This window comes from Pectinophora gossypiella, chromosome 16 (assembly GCF_024362695.1).
Source record: "Pectinophora gossypiella chromosome 16, ilPecGoss1.1, whole genome shotgun sequence".
Classification (NCBI taxonomy): domain Eukaryota; kingdom Metazoa; phylum Arthropoda; class Insecta; order Lepidoptera; family Gelechiidae; genus Pectinophora; species Pectinophora gossypiella.
Genome location: NC_065419.1, coordinates 1,529,799 through 1,549,021, shown reverse-complemented (window position 1 = coordinate 1,549,021; position 19,223 = coordinate 1,529,799). Strand labels below are relative to the sequence as shown.

Below are 19,223 nucleotides of genomic sequence, written 5' to 3'. Positions count from 1 at the left end.
CCAAAATATTGCTTGTACAGTCATGAGCAATATAATGTACCCACTTTAGGACTCTGTCGCACTAACATATTTGACATTTAGTGAGACTTACAGTTCAATTTGTCAAAAAAGTCGATATGACATGGTACCAAAGTGTATACATATTAATGCTCGTGACTGTACACAAAATATTGAAGATATTGAAGAATTATCTTATTTTCATATCGAGAAGAAATCGTCACTGTTAATAGTTTATGACCGGAGTATGACCCTTGCATTTTCTTTGATTCAATGTGATTGATTTTTAGCAACCCTGGTTGCTTCGGGAAAAAGTACATAAACATAACATAAACAGCCTAGACGTCCCACTGCTGGGCACAGGCCTCCCCTCAATCAACCGGAGGGGGTATGGAGCATACTCCACCAAGCTGCTCTAATGCGGGTTGGTGGAGGTGTTTTTTACGGCTAATAGCCGGGACCAACGGCTTACCGTGCCCTCCGAAGCACGGAATCATCTTACTTTTTCAGACAAACAGTTGATTCAAGCCTGAAAAGTCCGGACCTCCAGATCATGAGCCTAACGCTCTAACCACTAGACCACGGAGGCAGGAAAGGTTTTTATGTATATATATGATATCTCCACGCGTCCCCGAGAAAAAGTATCTTGACGGACAGACGGACAAACAGGCAGACGACCGTCTAACAACGACAAAACCCAAAATGATTATATTATTATTAAACGCGCGGTTGTTTTATGCGATAAACGCTGCGTTACACGCAATGCGATTAACGCACATCATTTCAAATTAGGTAATATAATAACAAACCATTGTTTTACGCGGTTGACGCAGCGACAAGCGCAGTTATTACTGCCAAAACAAGCAATTAAATCAAAATTAGTAAAAGCACTGCTTGAATTTAAAATGTCATCGAAAAGTGTGATACATAATGTTGTAACCAAGAGATGAAATATGGTATTTATGTACATAGTATAATCAAACATTGCCAGAGCGTACTCGCCAACAAACTGGTGTCAGTTTGGCGAGAGAATGTTATGTGCAAAAATGTATAATTTTAAGGTTCAAATAAATTAAATAAAAATTAAAAATATTACCTGATATAAAATGATGTGTGCGTTAATCGCATTGCGTGTAACGCCGCGTTTATCGCATAAAACAACCGCGCGCTTACGGGTACCATTTTTCCATTTGCAATTCTGAACCGTAAAAATTGATTAAGTATTTATTGTCATATATTATGTTACACTGCTGAGCCATGTCTCTATTCAATCAATCACGGGGTTATGGAATTTACTCCAATAAGTTACTCCACTGCTGATTGGTGGAGGCTTGTTCTAGTCGCCCGGGACCAACGGTTTAATGTGCATTCCGAAGCACGGAACCACATTCCTTTTTTTCCTGCAATATCAAAAGCCCGACCCCTTAGCAACTTGTGGCTTTACTTTATTAATATTCAAAAAAATGATTTTCCTCTAAGGGTGAATAATAATACCGAATAAATTATTCCTAATTTCCTATAGTACCTAACAAAGTGTTCCATCCAAGGATAAGAGGAGAAAACATAGATAATAAAATAGCGCAACTTACTTATCGTTCAATACAATTTCCTGAATCCTATTTTAATGTTAACATGGTATACCAAGGTAGTATCCTACCTTGAGGATTTCCAAAGCGCTGTGTGAAGCGAAGGTTGGTGGTAGAGCTAGCGAGAGCGAGAATTTGTGTGTGTGTGTATGTGTGTGTGTGTGCGCGTGCGTGCGTGCGTGCGTGCGTGCGTGCGTGCGTGCGTGCGTGCGTGCATGTGTGTGTGTGTGTGTGTGTGTGTGTGTGTGTGTGTGTGTGTGTGTGTGTGTTTTTAATAAAGTATATAGACGTATAATATGTCCTTTCAGGCGTGATGTTATGAAGAAGAGTTATTAGGCAGGGAGAAAGGCGACGTACAACGTTATCGGCCAACAGTGCGTATACAGCAGGGGGTGGTCCCATTATCCCCCCCACCCAGGTAAAATGTCCGGGTAATAATTTAATAAGACCCTTTCTTCCCGGTACGTGGAATAAATATACATGGTTCAGACTCATTAGTGAATACGTGTGCTAATTACTAGAGCTGCCTCTGGCTGCAGTTGAGATGCCGTACGGGCCAACGTCAACAGAAAAGACCATCACATTAGTGATGCAAACTCGTATCGATAGTTCTAAAGAAAAAAAAAACAATACATTCGATAGGCTCTCGATAGAATAGCCTGTATAGTATAGTAATAGTTGCTTTCGTAATTGAAAAATCTAAACAATTAATACTATTAAACAGAAATGACCAATTCAGTTAACAGCCTCCGAGGTCTAGGATAGAGCGTTAGGCTCACGATCTGGAGGTCCGGGTTCGATTCTCGATGGGGACATTGTGAGACTGTCCTTTGTTTGGTAAGGACTTTTCAGGTTTGAATCACCTGATTGTCCAAAAAAGTAAGATGATTCCGTGCTTCGGAGGGCACGTTAAACCGTTGGTCCCGGCTATTAGCCGTAAAAACACCTCCACCAACCCGCAGTGGAGCAGCGTGGTGGAGTATGCCCCATACTCCCTCCGGTTGATTGAGGGGAGGCCTGTGCCCAGCAGTGGGACGCATATGTGTGTGTGACGTTTGACGCCATTATACGATTCAAGTCTAAACTGTCTTCGAGGTAAACCTAGCTCAGACGCATATGGAGAGTTGCCGTTCTATACGTAGTATTATTCCTTATTCTATGTCTTAGTTCAAAAATCAACATTTAGCCTCTTACTTATCCCACATTGATGAGGAAGAGACTTAACGAAAAGCCCCAAATTCTTGAAGACCCGAGGGTTCCTTTTGGCATGAGAACTATACCATTAATTTTACATGCTCTTCAAAGCCAAAGCCCAAGATAAATGCCCCTAATTGGTCACCCATACAGCGCCTAACGTGCCGTGAAAACCGCAATAGAGTAAGAAGGAGTATAGAATACTATGTAAGTAAGTATACGATGTTTGGGTTGACTGCTGACTGCTGAAGGACGTCCACTACCTTGTAACGGCCTCCGTGGTCCAGTGGTTGAGCGTTGGGCTCACGATCCGGAGGTCCTGGGTTCGAATCCCGATGGGGATATTTCACAAAAATCACTTTGTAATCCCTAGTTTGCTTAGGATACAAGCTGATCACCTGATTGTCCAAAAGTAAGACGATCCGTGCTTCGGAAGGCACGTTAAGCTGTTGGTCCCGGTTACTATTTACTGATGTGAGTAATCGTTTCATGACTCACGTCAGGGGCCTTTGGCGGCTCAATAGTTACCCTGACACCAGGGTTGATGAGGTTGGTATTCCACCTCACAACCCACACGATTAGAAGAAGTATGTATGTCTATTTACCAGACCATTCCATTATCGATAAACCATCAAAAATCAATACATAATAATAAAAAAGATGTAGGTATTTACTACATAGTAACTATTAAGTAATCTGTGTCATTGCACCCGCAATTTATGTTTATGTATGTATGTGTAACTACATCTCTTAAAAGTCAAGATTCCATTTTAATTCTCTTCTACAATTCTGTTACTTTATAAAATTACGTTTGTTTATAATTATAATTACTTACAATAATGTGTTCCTCTAGTTACTTAATAACTTGTAATGTACCCTCATTGATTTAAAAGATGTGTTGCTGTTGCAGTTTCTTGTCATTTCTTCTCCTCAGCCATAACACCTTGCGAAATGACGTAAATTCAAAATGTTACATTGACCTTCAACAAGTTTATCCATGATAATTACGTTGAATAAATGATTCTGATTCTGATTCTGAATGTCCTCCGGTTGATTGAGGGGAGGCCTGTGCCCAGCAGTGGGACGTATATAGGCAGTTTATGTTATGTTATGTACAATAATGTATTTAAACACTGACACAAAAGACAGAAGGAGACGCCAGGCCTCTGATATGTGGTGTTGGAGGAGGATGGAAAAAATCAGAAAGGGTTACTTATGAGGAAATCCTAGCAAAAGTAAGGGTAAAGTGGCAGATATTGAGAGTTATTGAGGACAAGAGGCAAGTTGATTGGCCACTTAAGGACACGACGAATTAATCAAAAACATCATAAAAGGGAAGTTACAAGGATGGAGAAGAAGAGGAAGACCAAGAAGGGCTTACATGGAACAGATTAAAGAGAAGGCGAACGGAATTGGCCTTGGATAGACAAGAATGGAGTATGCTACACCGACAAGAATTAGTGATGATAAATTTAATGTACTTAAAAATTCAGCATTGGTATCTCTCTACTGGTGAAATAATTTTCATAATCGGCTCTGTAGTTCCAGAAATTACTTCCTACAAACAAATCTAAAAAATATCACTTTTCAAATCAAATCCAATTAAATAGCACATTGCACACCAATAGAACATACGTTTGTTTGTAGAAGATGTTTATATTCTTTTATTTGGTTTTATTTCAGGTTTTGATTTTTTTAGCATCAGTGTAGATTTATTTCGGATAATAACTACATGACCGGATTTTAAAATATGGCCGCAAAGCTGGAGAGGACAACACTATCTAAGTTATAACATATAACTTAACTATACATGTATAGTTATATTATAGAAAAGGTGATTACGAAGATAGACAAATTGGGTTGTAACCACGGAACCTTTTGCCTTGACAATTTTGGGTCTTGTAATGTGGAGAGGTAAGACAATCGTTCAAGCGCTCTATCTAATAATATACCATTATTACGGAAGACTTGTCAAAGAGAAGTAGTAAACATAACACAAGTTCACGACTATATCGAAAAAGGGGTAGTCACGGTTACATCCATCGGAAGGTGAACTAAGTAACCACGCGTCACCGAACTTTCTGTTAGACCAACTTGATAGAGCGCTGAAGGCTCTTACCCGGTACAATGTTTAAGACAACAGGCCTGAGGGTGCCCAGTTGAGCGCGAACCTCGGCTCAGGGCGTCGTCTGAGAGGAAAAATATTTGAAAGAATTTATCGACCCTAGTGGATCGATAGCGATAAGCGCTGATTGAGGGAAATCGTCGACCATGCCAGCGATGTCGGTATCGGGGTCCTGAGAAATTATGGATGAGCCAAATGTGTGGTGATCTTTGATGAACATGGAAATTAGCATTCGTTTGTATTTGCAAAGAAATAGTAGAGAACTGACTCTATTTTCAACTCAGGGACTGCCCTGAGATGAAAATTTGCATAAAACTGTTTGCGTCCCTGACTGAGCGTCAATTCCAGTGTGAATATGTAGATATCGTTGTCATCCCATAGATTAGCATTCGTTAACGAATTCTCTGTTGTTCTCATACAAATGTTTATATATAATTTTTATTATGGTGATTTGTCACCTATAAATATGCAACGGAATTTTCAGTCAAGAACTATGGTAGCCCAGTTGAAAGACGGCTTAACTCTCACTGTTAGGTCATAGGTACAAACCCAACAAGGGCTTGAACCAATGATATTCGAATTCATGTTTGGATCAAAAACGATTATCACGTGCTCAGCGGTGTTGAAACATCAAATTCAAATATATCTTTATTCAGTAGGTAACATAGCTACCCTATACAACACACACACCCAACATAGCTGCCCTATTTTTCCCTAAAAAAGTAGCATGGAAAATGCCGACCGACAAGAGCATGGCTCTTAAATTGATAATGAAGAACATAGTTACACTTTGAATCGTAAATTTTTACATAACAAACGTCTCATCCGCCTAAAACTATTTCAGTTTATCACAACCTTTATAGCCGGGCAAAAGACATCGCGAGGAAACCCACATTTCCGAAAACTGTATTGTCGTAGGTGACCTAAACTGTACTTGGGTTGGTTTTCCCTTCAGGTTAAAAGGTCAGACTGGCGCTACTGTAAAAAACCAAATAGTATTTATAAACGGCACAATACTAATGATGCGCATCATTTGACCCAGGATGTGGCAAAAGAAACCTACAGACAAAGATATCAAAGAACAGGGATACTAAAAAGGCCGCGTCGAAACAATTCATAAAAAGCAATATTACTATTTGACATTTGCGCATATAAAAAGTAAGTGCGCAATTTCAACAAATGATAAATATAAATATTGCTTGTTTTGATAAATTGCTTCTACGTGGCCTTTTTAACCCCGCAGTCGGTTTATTTGGTCTCTTTGTCTCTCTATAGGAATCTGCAAAGGCGGATATAAAATGAAACAACGCGAGCCCTGCGTACCTCAGGGACGGGCTGTCACAACTTAGGATGTCATCTTGACAAATCCGAGTTCCTTATCTTGTTATTCTTGTTATTATTTGGATCCATCGCTCAACTAGATAGGAGCACAACTAATGCCTCGTTCAGGGACACGCGGGGCGAACAAACGTTCTCCGTGAACGCTTCAGTACATCCTCATACGTTTGTTATAACAGCGCCTCCTCTGCACACCGCTCCGCTTTACGCGAATGAATGAGTTATAAAGAGTTTTCACTAACCGAGGTTGGCGTCGTGGCTTACCACCTATCACGTTGTAGTTCGTCTTGCAATGAATGTATAATCAAAGAGAAAAAGTGCAGTCACTAAGCGCAGCAAATTATTTGTAAACAGTGGGAAATTATGAACAATTAGTTGTCATAATTATAAAATTTATGTTTTTGTAGGTGTTTTTGGTCTATTACAGAAATGATATGTGACCAGGAGGTCTTGTAACCAGAAATTCAACCAGTTAATTTATTACTTTGCAAGAAACTGACTGGATTTTTGCGCTTTATCATACCAACGACCGACTGTGAATATAGTCATGAGTTATTTTTCATGTTATGTTATTTCTCCAGCGTAGGAATGGAATGTCTGTTGATATACATATATAGGAGGAGCTCGGTGGCGCAGCGGTAAACGCGCTCGGTCTGCGATTGTTGAAGTTAAGCAACTTTCGCAAAGGCCGGTCATAGGATGGGTGACCACAAAAAAAAAAGTTTTCATCTCGAGCTCCTCCGTGCTTCGGAAGGCACGTTAAGCAGTTGGTCCCGGCTGCATTAGCAGTCGTTAATAACCATCAATTCGCACTGGGCCCGCGTGATGGTTTAAGGCCCGATCTCCCTATCCATCCATAGGGAAGGCCCGTGCTCCAGCAGTGGGGACGCTAATGGGATGATGATGATGATGATATACAAATAATATACCTTCTTTGCTTGTAGATTCGTTCTATCTAACAGTACGTATTTGTATGGATCTAACATTACCAATTCAATTATATTAATTGTGTTAACACTAACAGATCAAGTGCTTTCGCTTCGCGGTTAATTTGCTTTTGTCAATAATAACGCATGAGTTATTATTACGCATCGACTATTTACATCATTACGATTGCCTAACTGCCAAAAGTGACTACTCGTCATCACTCATTATCCTGTATTCACAGGGTCCGCTTACCTAACCTGAAGATTTAACAGATCCGGTCTTTTACAGAAGCGACTGCCTGTCTGACCTTCCAATCTGCGAGGGGAAAACCACCCCAATACAGGTTAGATCACATACCTCCGAACATACATTTCCGGGAACGTGGGTTTCGTCACTATATTTTCCTTCATCGCTAAGCACGTGAATCATCTATGATCCAAACATGAATTCGACATACATTGGTTTAGGTCCCTTGTGTTGTGAAGCACGGAGGAGCTAGAGATGTATTTTTTTTTGTGGTCACTCATCCTATGACCGGCCTTTGCGAAAGTTGCTTTACTTCAACAATCGCAGACCGAGCGCGTTAACCGCTGCGCCACCGAGCTCCTCAATGTATGACGTAACACTGTGCGTTTTCATACGAATTCCGTAGTCTTCTTCTCTCGTGTAGGTTGAGAGTTGGAGTACCAACCTCATCAACCCTGGTTTCAGGGTTACTATTGAGCCGCCAAAGGCCCCTGACATGACTCATGCAACGACTACTTACTTACATCTGTAAGTAGCGGGACCAACATAACGTGCCTTCCGAAGCACGGATCATCTTACTTTCGGACGGTGAGCCTGTAACGTGCTAACCAAACTAGGGATCACAAAGTATTTTTTGTGATTTTTCCCCACAGGGATTCGAACCCGGGACCTCCGAATCGCGAGCCTAACGCTCAACCACTGGACCACGGAGGCCGTTATCCGTATTCCATAGTAATTTAGTAAAAAACGCTTTAGTAAAGAGTAACTGATTTGACTAAGTTGGGAACTAGCCTATTGTAAAAGGTGCAAATCAGTTTCGCCAAAAAAAAAACAGATACTTCAGTTCGCGACATAAGCAACGATGTGTGTGCAAAAAACGCATTCCTAAACAATACGAAGACAAATATACAGGGTGTTAGTGACATCGTAACGAAAATTTGAGGCTTAATTCAGACCATGATTCCTAATCGAGATTTTCCGTCGCTAAAGTATGGAACAGATAATAATTTAAAAAACACAAAAAAGAATCATGAATTTTCCGACAAGAGATTCCACTTGATATCAACTCAGAATCATGGTCTGAACCATCCCGCTCAGTATTCGTTACGATGTCACTAACATCCTGTATAGATTAAAATAGCCTTAGCGCAAAATATCTATCAGGCAACTGGGTATAGACATACAAAACCGTTCTTTTAAGATCCATCCCTTTCTTTTCTCGCAAATACGTGTTACAACTTCAAATGTTCACTTAGGCATACCCATATCCATTGATGCAAGGCATCTAACCCTTTTATAGACGAAATAAAGGGTTGAAGCTGAGAAAAATATATTTGGATATCCATTCTTCCGGCCTAACTGTTTACCTTCTGCAGATTTTCGTTGTTTTTAAAGCTATGGTAGCCCAGAAACACACACAACAGTTCATACAAACAACCTCGTTTAAACATTGTTTTAAGTTTACGCGGTTATTATCATAATTAAAACACATAATAACGGGTTCTTACCGCGTTTAAATAGGGATATGAGACTCCCGATATCAAAAACATAAACAAGCGGCAAAGAAAGAGGGTAGACAGATATGTCTGCCCGTAGAAAATTATGGATCTACCTACTCCACTCCAATCTCATCAGTCATCCCGTGATCATGGCACTTGCAACAGTGTCGAAATATCGGGAGTCTCATATCCCCATTTAAACGCGGTAAGAACCCGTTATTATGTGTTTTAACCTCGTTTAACACAGACACCATACATTAGCGTTATCATACACGCGCATCTGTGTGTGTGATGTCTGACGTCATACGATTCAATTCTAAACTATGTTCGAGGGGGGTGAGGTAAACCTAGCTCAAACGCTGCGGGAAGCGGAGGGTTGCCGTTCTATGCGAAGTGTTATTCCTTATTCTATGCCAGTAGGAAGAAGACATGACTCTCACTTTGATGCGATCTCAAAGTGAGAGTCAAGCCCTATAACAATGATTTTAAACTTTTTTGATGTATGAAACAAGCAAGAGAAGTGTGTCATGACCGAACCAAATGGAATTCTATAGTCTCTCTTACCGCAGTGGGAAATAGGCGTAAGTTTATGTATGTTTTGTTTTTGAATTTTTTTCGAATTCATGTGTGGATCATAAATGATTTTCACATCTTGCAGCTTCTTTTTCCCGGCTATACAGGTTGTGAGAAGCTGCAGTAGTTTTAAACGGATGAGACGTTCGTTATGTAAATATTGACGATTCAAAGTGTAACTATGTTACCAACTGAATAAAGATATTTTTGAATTTGAATTTGACATCGATAGGTAGCCACAATACCCGAAAAAAGCGTTTCACAGGTACGTGACCTATTGGGCTGGATTTTCTTTCAAGTTGGATGGTTAGACAGGTAGTAGCTTTTGTAAAAAACTGGACCTGTCAAATATTCAGATTGGGTAATCGAACCCCGTGAAAGCAGGTTAACGCTAGGGAGATGAAGAGATTCCTTTTGTTTTTTTTTATTCGATACCGGGGTTTAAAAAGGCCACTTCGAAGCAATTCTAGTTGAATTGTAATACTGCAGTTTGACATTTACGCACATAAAAGCAAGTGCGCAATGCACACAAATGTCAAGCAATATATATGAGACTTCCGATATTTCAACACTGTTGCAAGTGCCATGATCACGGGATGGGACGTGATCATGGCAATTGCAACTGGGAGTCTCATATCCCTGACAAAAACGCGGTAAGAACCCTGTGTTTTAATTATGATAATAACCGCGTAAACCTCAAACAATGTAAAAAGCAATATTGCTTTTTTAGATGAATTGTTTCGAAGTGGCCTTTTTAACGTTATAAACTGAAGTCCGACAAACTGTTATCCGACAAGATTTTACTTTGGCGATATGAAAATCCGACACTTCTTTATTCTGACAATACGTAATTACGACATGTCTTAACTTCGTTACTACTTTACTCCGACAAAACCCTGAAGATCTACATTTTCTGGGTGACTACCTAGCCTCGCATACTTCCTCGCCCATGTGAGCTGTGAGACCAATAATCATAATTAACCTCATCAACCCTGGTGTCAGGGTTACTATTGACCCGCCAAAGGCCGGGACATGGCTCATGTAATGACCACGTACTTGCTTTATGACCTCATCAATCCTGGTGTCAGGGTTACTATTGAGCCGCGAAAAGCCCCTGACATTGCTCATGTAATTGGCTTCCTTAAGCAAATTGTAGCCGGAAGCGACCGTTTAACGTGCCATACGAGGCACGAATCTTGCGTTATACCCATACAATTTGTATTATCTATGTGTAAGATCAATATAGCTGTAATATTAAGAAATATTACTTTTTTTTTAAATATTACTTATACATAGAACACGTTCAGCTGCTTGTCTTCCCGGGCATGTCGTAAAAACCGACAGAGGGATTGTGTCCTCTAACATGATGGACTAATGTTATGGGCGATAGGCTGATCCCTTATCACCATAAGGTTCATCATATCCAGCTTACGACACCGTATCAACAGTGGCTGCAAGTTGTCTTTGATTGCTTGTGGCTCTGCCCACCCCATTAGGGATTACGGGTGTGAGTTTATGTATGTATTACTTTATAATTAGTTGTATATTATCAAAAAATATTCCAATATTAAAAGCTAAATTGTACAATTTATTTAAAACCCGTAGATAACACGATATTACAGAAAATCTAACCGCCTTTTGACTTGAAGCCAATCTCAGAATCGTGTTTGTTTTAAAAAACACTACCTATTCTACCGAAATACTTATTAAAATATATAGATATGTCTGAATTTCATCAGTGTAATGCTAGAATATTCTAGAGTATTACAAATAAGTACCTATAGATAATTATTTATTTATTTTATTTATTTATTTTGAGGAAGACTTACGGCCATATACATTTTCTAACATTATAACCAGACAATAACTAAAGGCTAATTACAAGTCTCCACCTAATAGTGGCTAAGTTATTTACCCTTTTACAATTATAAAAATCAAGAATTAAGTAAGTAGGTTAAAGCAGGTTAAGTAAGGTAGGTACAAACATATGACGTTAATACGTAGGTATCATGAAAACAATAGCCTAGTAAACGTTGTAACACATGAACTTCCGGACGCTAAATAATAGGGCTAATGAAATGTAATGTTCATTCTTACCTTATTCCGCCAACGTTCAAAATAATCCGGTTCTCCCCATCCATTGCTCAACACTAAAAACTCGACATTTGAATATTCACAACACTGTCCAATCACAGCCCACTAATTGAAAAAAGAACACGCGAGTTAAAAACGAAAAATTTCGAAATTCAAACGAAAAAACCTGCCAGGAGAGCGCAACATTTTTAGGAAAATTAATTTAACTTGAAATTAACGTACGATATTTTTGTTGACGATTTTCGCGTGGTATCCGGTCCGATTCGCGTATAATCGCTGCAAAACGTCCGTCCAATGCGAGCGACAACACGGCACTGAATCTGCGATGGACCGGGATGCTGTGTTGCCCACTCGGGGTTGAGGAAAATGTATGTATCCCGGTATACATTAGGAATATGAAAAGCTGTGCGAAATTAATGCTATTGTTTTTTTTTTGGGATTCCCGGAACATTTGTAATGGAATTTATCCAACATGATGTGATAAAAGCTGTCGTTAAAATGACAGAGTAAAGCTTCATAAAAAGGTAACGGAAACAAGAAATGATACTTTTTAAGTGTTCCTTTCCTGTTTTGGAAAAAATATATTCCGGTAGGTATCTCCAAGGAGCGAAAAACGTATGAGTTTTATTCAATTAATTTTCAAATGAGATGTAGTTCACTACATAGAAAAAAGCATACCCTTGGGGTGGTCATAGCCACAAGTAATCAAAGACAACTAGTAGTTTCCGTTGCTACGAAGTGTTATTTTAAGTTCACATTAAGTTTTTTTTTTCTACACTCCTAAATTAAAAATAATAAATGTTGTAACATTTAAATATTTATCATTTCGCATTGCATTTCATTAGCAAGTAGTTATTTAATACATAAATGTGATGTGATGTGATGTGTGTCTGTATCTATCGTCCATTTGAGTTGTTTTGTATTTTGTGTGCAATAAGTATATTTGATTTGATTTGATTTTGAGATGTCGTGTCAAAATATACGATTCCGTGTGTGTAAATGTGTAGTTATCTAATAAATAAATGTGAACAGTTTTGCGAAAGGTTGGCAACACAGCCCCCCCACCTGTAGGTTGCACGCACTGCAGTGCCTTGCGCCTTTCAAGTCCCCACGCTCTCAACGCTATTCCAATGCGTTACATAAACAATCCTCCTTATGTTTATAGCGCCCTGGTAGCCTAGTACTTCGATGGCTTCAATTCAATTTCTTTTATTGGTTTCCTTTTCTATCCGTTGCTACAGTTATTGTAAGAATAAAATATACCTTTATGTAGGTTATGCGCTCTTGGTATCAAAGATTTCATTTATAAGAGTCATAGAATAAATGAACAAGAACGGTGGTAACTCTCCACCCCGCACCAATTCGTATCGGGCGCCTACCTCACCCCCTCTGGGTCAGTCTTTAATGGCCGTAAGCCGCGAAGGAGGAAGTAGGAGTCTCACTCTCTCTTACGCGTTAGGTGACACACAGTAAGAATGAGATTTTTGTATGGAGTGTCCGAAATGTATTTAGCCCACAGTTTTTCGTGCCTTCATCATCATCAGCCCATTAACGTCCCCACTGCTGGGGCACGGGCCTCCCCTATGGATGGATAGGGAGATCGGGCCTTAAACCATCACGCGGGCCCAGTGCGGATTGATGGTTATTAACGACTGCTAATGCAGCCGGGACCAACGACTTAACGTGGCTTCTGAAGCGCGGAGGAGCTCGAGATGAAAACTTTTTTTTTGTGGTCACCCATCCTATGACGGGCCTTTGCGAGAGTTGTTTAACTTCAACAATCGCAGACCGAGCGCGTTAACCATTGCGTGCCTTATGGAACATGTAATCGATCTGAAACATCGAATCAAGACCTGTAGATCGAGAGACGAACGCTCTAACTAGACCATGAGTTCATTGTCCTGCATTCTTTTCAGATACCAACACCACAATCAATTCGTTTTTCGAGCCACTTTCCCCAATATTATTGCCTTATCCATTTTTTAGCAGGTTTTATCCAATTTTTTTCAATTTTTTGGGTGGCATAGCCGGGCTGCATTGTGTGACGGATGCGGCAGAGACTTGGTTAGGGGAGCTTAAGTTGGATATATGATCCACGCAGGATATTTTATTTTTGTCTGCCTTAACCTCGTAAGCCCTGGGGTCCTCTGAGAAGGACCAAATAATTGTAGTCATAAAGGCCGAAGGTTTTGAAATAGTTTGTTCTAATAATCAACGAAGGTACTTTTAAAAGGACCAAAACTTTGCCTGTCAATTTAATTCAAATCTTTGCGCCGATTGAGAAAAAAAGTATTTTGTCTATGAACTAGTTCATTCAATTTCGTGAATAGGTGGCTTTAATAAAAAAAAAATATGTATCACTTGTCGTAATTTGTCATTTTATTGGTAAAGATGGCGCGCACACGGCGACGAGGTAAAAAAAAATCAAGTTAATAATCGAATTTCGTAGTTTTTCATACACATTATTTTCAGAAATCGCAGGTAAGATAATAATCAACAACATGACATAGTTATTTTATCAATTTTGTATCGATATCGTTAGCAATATGAAAGCAAACTTTTTTAGTCCTTTGCAAGGGACTTTAGGTGTCATGTCCGGATATTTTTCAAAAAGTTTTTTAAATTGTTATATGTGATTAAATCATACCGATATAGACTGACTTGCTTACGTGATCTTATGATTAAAAAAAACTACCGTCTTCATTTTATTTCCTTTTTCCTTCTAATGATGATCTAAACTGACACCATGAATTATTCTTTTTCCTAATAATATAAACCTAATGTACTTCCAGAGGGACTAATCACAAACTACATCATAAAAACTAAAACTCATAACTTATTTTATATTTAAATATGTAAGTATATACACATATTTATGACGTACAAATAGGTATGTATGTTAATGAAAAAATACATAACCCTTTATAATAATAATATTTTTCAAATTTTACTAAAAGTAGTGACTCAAACCGGGAGTCCTTCTGGAAGAACTAAAAAAAAACGTATTTTTTTCAAAAATGTCTTCTATTCATCCTTACATAGGTCTCCACTTAATTTGAACCCGATCGGATAACTCTAACACTTTAAAATTTGTACCTGAAGTGCTCGGCCTTTACGACTACAAAAATTTGGTCCTTTTCAAGGTACCACCGTCGTTTATTGCTTCGAAATCGTAATTATGCTTCGGCGTTACGAGGATACGCAATAATAATAATCCAGTTTTTCACAGGGTCCGTTTACCTAATCTGAAGATTTCATAGGTCCGATTTTTTACAGAAGCGACTGCCTGACTTTTTTTTTGACGTGACTTATTGTAGATTTGCCGCAGATGGCATTAACTACTTGGCCGGACAAATGGGGAGCGCTGAAGGCTCTCACCCGGACACTGCCTGACTGACCTTCCACACCCGTGAAGGGAAAACCAGCCTAATCCCAGTATTACAGTGAAATACTTATATAAAAAAGAGTCGCCTCCACTTTAAATCCTCTCGCAGATTAAAGAAGATACTCCACACTCCATCTTTACATAATTAAACAAATCCAATTTAGTTAATTACTCCTCATTACTCTGTAAATGGACTGAGCGTAGGAACTGGTAGGGGAAGTTTGCAAACAGTCGTCTTGTTAATAAATAATTAAGCAATAATATGAGATTGTCAAACCGAGAAGGACTTACGATGACCAAATTGGAGATGTCCTTAGAAAAGGTTTAATACGATCTACTCTGAACCGGCGTGCGTGTATGAAGCGTTGATGAATGTGGAGGAAGCAAGAGAAGTGTGTCAGGATCGAAGCAAATGGAATTCTATAGTCTCTGCTTACCCCGGTGGGAAATAGGCGTGAGTTTATGTATGTATGTATAATATTGTGAAATTTACTTAAGTATACTTTGCTGAAAGGGTTCTGTCGCTTCTTAGTGGTTGAAGTTTGATAATGGTTGTTTTCGGGCTTTGTCAGTTTGATGGGTGAAGTCTAGATCCCTTGTAAACTCAAACTCAAAAATATCTTTATTCTGTTGGTAACATCACACACTTTAAATCATCATTTTTTACATAAAATATATGTTTCCTAACAACCCGAATAGCCGTGGAAAACTAGCTGATTTCTAGATTTGCCGCAGATGGCATTAACTACTTGGCCGGACATATGGGGAGCGCTGAAGGCTCTCACCCGGTACAACGTTTAAGACAACAGGCCTAAGGGTGCCCAGTTGGGCGGGAACCTCGGCTCAGGGCGTCGTCTGAGAGGAAAATATTTGCAAGATTTAATCGACCCTAGTGGGTCGATAACGGTAAGCTGTGAATGAGAGAAATTGTCGACCAGGCGGGGTTGGTATCGGGGTTCTGAAAGGTTTGTTGTCGCGAGGTGATTGGCTGCCTCTATGGCGAAAGTAATCGATGAAATACAAAATCTTAGGGCAGATGTGTGCGTCAAGCTAGCGGCCTCAAAAAAAATGGGCACGAAAAAATAATTTGACCATACCAAAAATTAGTACTCTTATTGAAAAAAATAGTACCTGTTGTAAAAAAATTAGTACCATCACGGTTCTGGATTTATAGTCATAATTTATTGCACTTGCTAGCTTGACGGTGAGCGAAATTTGGCGAGAGTTAACGACAAGGTCTTTCGCTTTCGCTTTCAAAACGTCAAGCCAGCGGGATCAAAGAACTGCCTTTATAACTTTGGAACCGTTGAAGTACTAATTTCGGTATTTTGCAGGGGGTGAGTACTATTTCGGTACTATTTTTTTGGCGTTTAAACCAAAGCGAAAGACCTTGTCGTTAACTCTCACCAAATTTCGCTCACCGTCAAGCTAGCAAGTGCAATAAAACATGGCTATAAATCCAGAACCGTGATGGTACTAATTTTTTTACAACAGGTACTATTTTTTTCAATAAGAATACTATTTTTTGGTATAGTCAAATTATTTTTTCGTGCCCATTTTTTTTTGAGGCCGCTAGCTTGACGCACACAGGGCAGATTGGCATTTTGTTCATCGTCAGTTTATGTCCTCTAGAGGGCGCCACATTGAATTAAGCATGACGTCACATAGCCTATAACCACCGAACAATTAAGACGATTCTAGTGACATCTCATTCGTTAAATTCTGACAGGTAGTTTAGAAGTTAGGTTGGAACAGACGCGCTCAAATACTTACACCTCCTTTTGCTTCGCCGCAGTCGGCTAAGAATTTGTGTATTATTTTGGTTTTTTGGCCTCCACCAACCCGCAGTGGAGCAGCGTGGTGGAGTATGCTCCATACCCCCTCCGGTTGATTGAGGGGAGGCCTGTGCCCAGCAGTCGGACGTATATAGGCTGTTTATGTTTTATATATGTTTGGTTTTTAATAAATAAAAACTAACTAAGTTAGTGACTAAGTTTTCGTTAGATTATTACGTGAGATATCTTCCACTTACGTTTGATCCATTACTTACGGGAGCACCTGTATAAACAGCCTATATACGTCCCACTGCTGGGCACAGGCCTCCCCTCAATCAACCGGAGGGGGTATGGAGCATACTCCACCAAGCTGCTCTAATGCGGGTTGGTGGAGGTTTTTTTTACGGCTAATAGCCGGGACCAATGGCTTAACGTGCCCTCCGAAGCACGGAAACAGGTGATTCAAGCCTGAACAGTCCTTACCAAACAAAGGACAGTCTCACAAAGTGATTTCGACAATGTCCCCATCGGGAATCGAACCCGGACCTCCAGATCGTGAGCCTAACGCTCTATCTACTAGACCACGGAGGCTGTTATATGTATTTTCTGAGCAGTGAAAGTTACACCATATTATTATCACAACATCAATAACATGAAAATTTGATCTGTCAGTCTAGTTACTTCATGTAAAAAAAGCTTATTATAAGATTAATGATTACCTAAATGATAAAAACGTGTGGTATTAAATATGTTACAATGTTTAAGATGTGTTGCTGTTCCAGTTTCTTGTCATTTCTTCTCCTCAGCCATAATAACTTGCGAAATGACGTAAATTCAAAAATGTTACATTGACCTTCAACAAGTTTATCCATTATAATAACGTTGAATAAATGTAATCTGTGGATGATGTTGTTGGCAGTACATAGTTTTAACACTAGTTTTAAGACCTTATTGTAATAAGTTTTGTACAGCTGTTTTTCGTCCCTAATAAAAAAAAACTAATTCTAATTCTGAGTAACGTTCGTTAGTCCTCTTACTACCGTTAAGTTTTAACCCAAACTAGAGCCATCAGGCGGAGACTAAAGCCTCAGGTCTAACTAGGTCAAAAAGCAATTTCTTAGCGCAACCCTTCCTAATGCCCAAACTTCGCCTAAGCAATAACTCCACCCCAAAGTAATGCCTTAAATTAATTCTAATACTTATCTTGAAGACCTTTTAATGCTCGTTGGAGATCACTTAAGGAAAATGACTAGTATAGGCTATAACAGGATTCTTGTAAGACTAAGAAAAATTCAAAAAAAAAAAAAGCTGGCGAGGAGTGAGTAAAATATACACCTCTGGCTACCCCTTTGGAAATACAGGCGTGATGTCATGTTATATTCTGCTCACACGACACAGATTTCGTATGATTTATTACGAGTTTGACCGAAAACTAATTTTAAAAATTTTGACATTGACAAGGGTGAGTAAGGTTTCCAAATATTTTGAATTTTAAAATGATTTTGCAATCAAAACTTACTCAAGGTTTTTGTTAACCGCTAAATTACTTAATTAAGCACATTAATTGTACTTCAATTAATTAAGATTAACTTGGCTAATTGGGATGCTAATGTATTCATTAATTATTTTGTATTCAAGCGATGCCTTAATGGTAATTTAACAATAAATATAATTAAATAGTTGCAAATATGATTTAGAATGTTAGTAGATTTTTTCTTGTTTGGTAACATAACATAAACTCACGATATCCGGGTTCGTCAGAGTGCAACCATCGCAAGATGAACTAAGTACCCACACTTCACCGAGCTTTCTGTTAGACCAACGTGATAGGCGGTGAGCCGTATCGCCATCTATAATGGTTGAGCCAACTGTGCTAGTGAAAACTGCACTTGAAATAAATTAATAACTCATTGGTGCAAGTCCGGTCATAGAATAAGGAATAATACTACGTATAAAACGACAACTCTCCGCTCCCCACCAGCGTCTGAGCTAGGTTTACCTCACCCCCCCTCGACCATAGTTTAGACTTGAATCGTATGGTGTCAGACGTCATACACACAGATGCGCGTGTACGATATTGTCAATGTGTCTGTGTAAAACGAGGTTGTATGTATGAAGTGTCCGGGGTGTGGTACGGTACCGGGATTCGAACCGGCGCTCCCCGTTTGAGAAGCAAGCCTGTGTACCACATGACCACAATGAAAGTGGTGATGATGATTGAATGAAATATTTTTTTTGTCGTGACTTATTGTAGATTTGCCGCAGATAGCATTAACTACTTACCGGACAAATGGGGAGCGCTGAAGCCTCTCACCCGGCACAACGTTTAAGACAACAGGCCTGAGGGTGCCCAGTTGGGCGCGAACCTCGATTCAGGGCGTCGCCGTCGTCTGAGAGGAAAAATATTTGAAAGAATTAATCGACTCTAGCGGGTAGATGGCGACAAGCGCTGATTGAGGGAAATCGTCGAGCACGTGGCGAGGT

General features: G+C 39.4%; 2 protein-coding genes across 3 annotated transcripts in view; one reads left to right on the top strand and one right to left on the bottom strand.

Moving 5' to 3' along the window:
* Positions 1–11,876, bottom strand: part of LOC126373965 (potassium voltage-gated channel protein Shaw-like) — a 320,695-nt gene extending 308,819 nt beyond the window's left edge. The window contains exons 1-2 of one of the 2 annotated variants that reach the window (XM_050020369.1): positions 11,802–11,836; positions 11,583–11,635 (exon numbers count right to left, since the gene is read on the bottom strand). In XM_050020369.1, coding sequence (XP_049876326.1) covers positions 11,583–11,626 — 44 coding nt within the window. In that variant the 5' untranslated portion in view covers positions 11,627–11,635; positions 11,802–11,836. Of the gene's footprint in view, positions 1–11,582 lie in introns of both variants that reach the window. The other variant, XM_050020368.1, reaches the window with a different exon arrangement.
* LOC126373959 (uncharacterized) overlaps positions 1–19,223 on the top strand; it is a 650,308-nt gene that overhangs the window by 261,000 nt on the left and 370,085 nt on the right. The gene's annotated exons all lie outside the window — the stretch shown is intronic.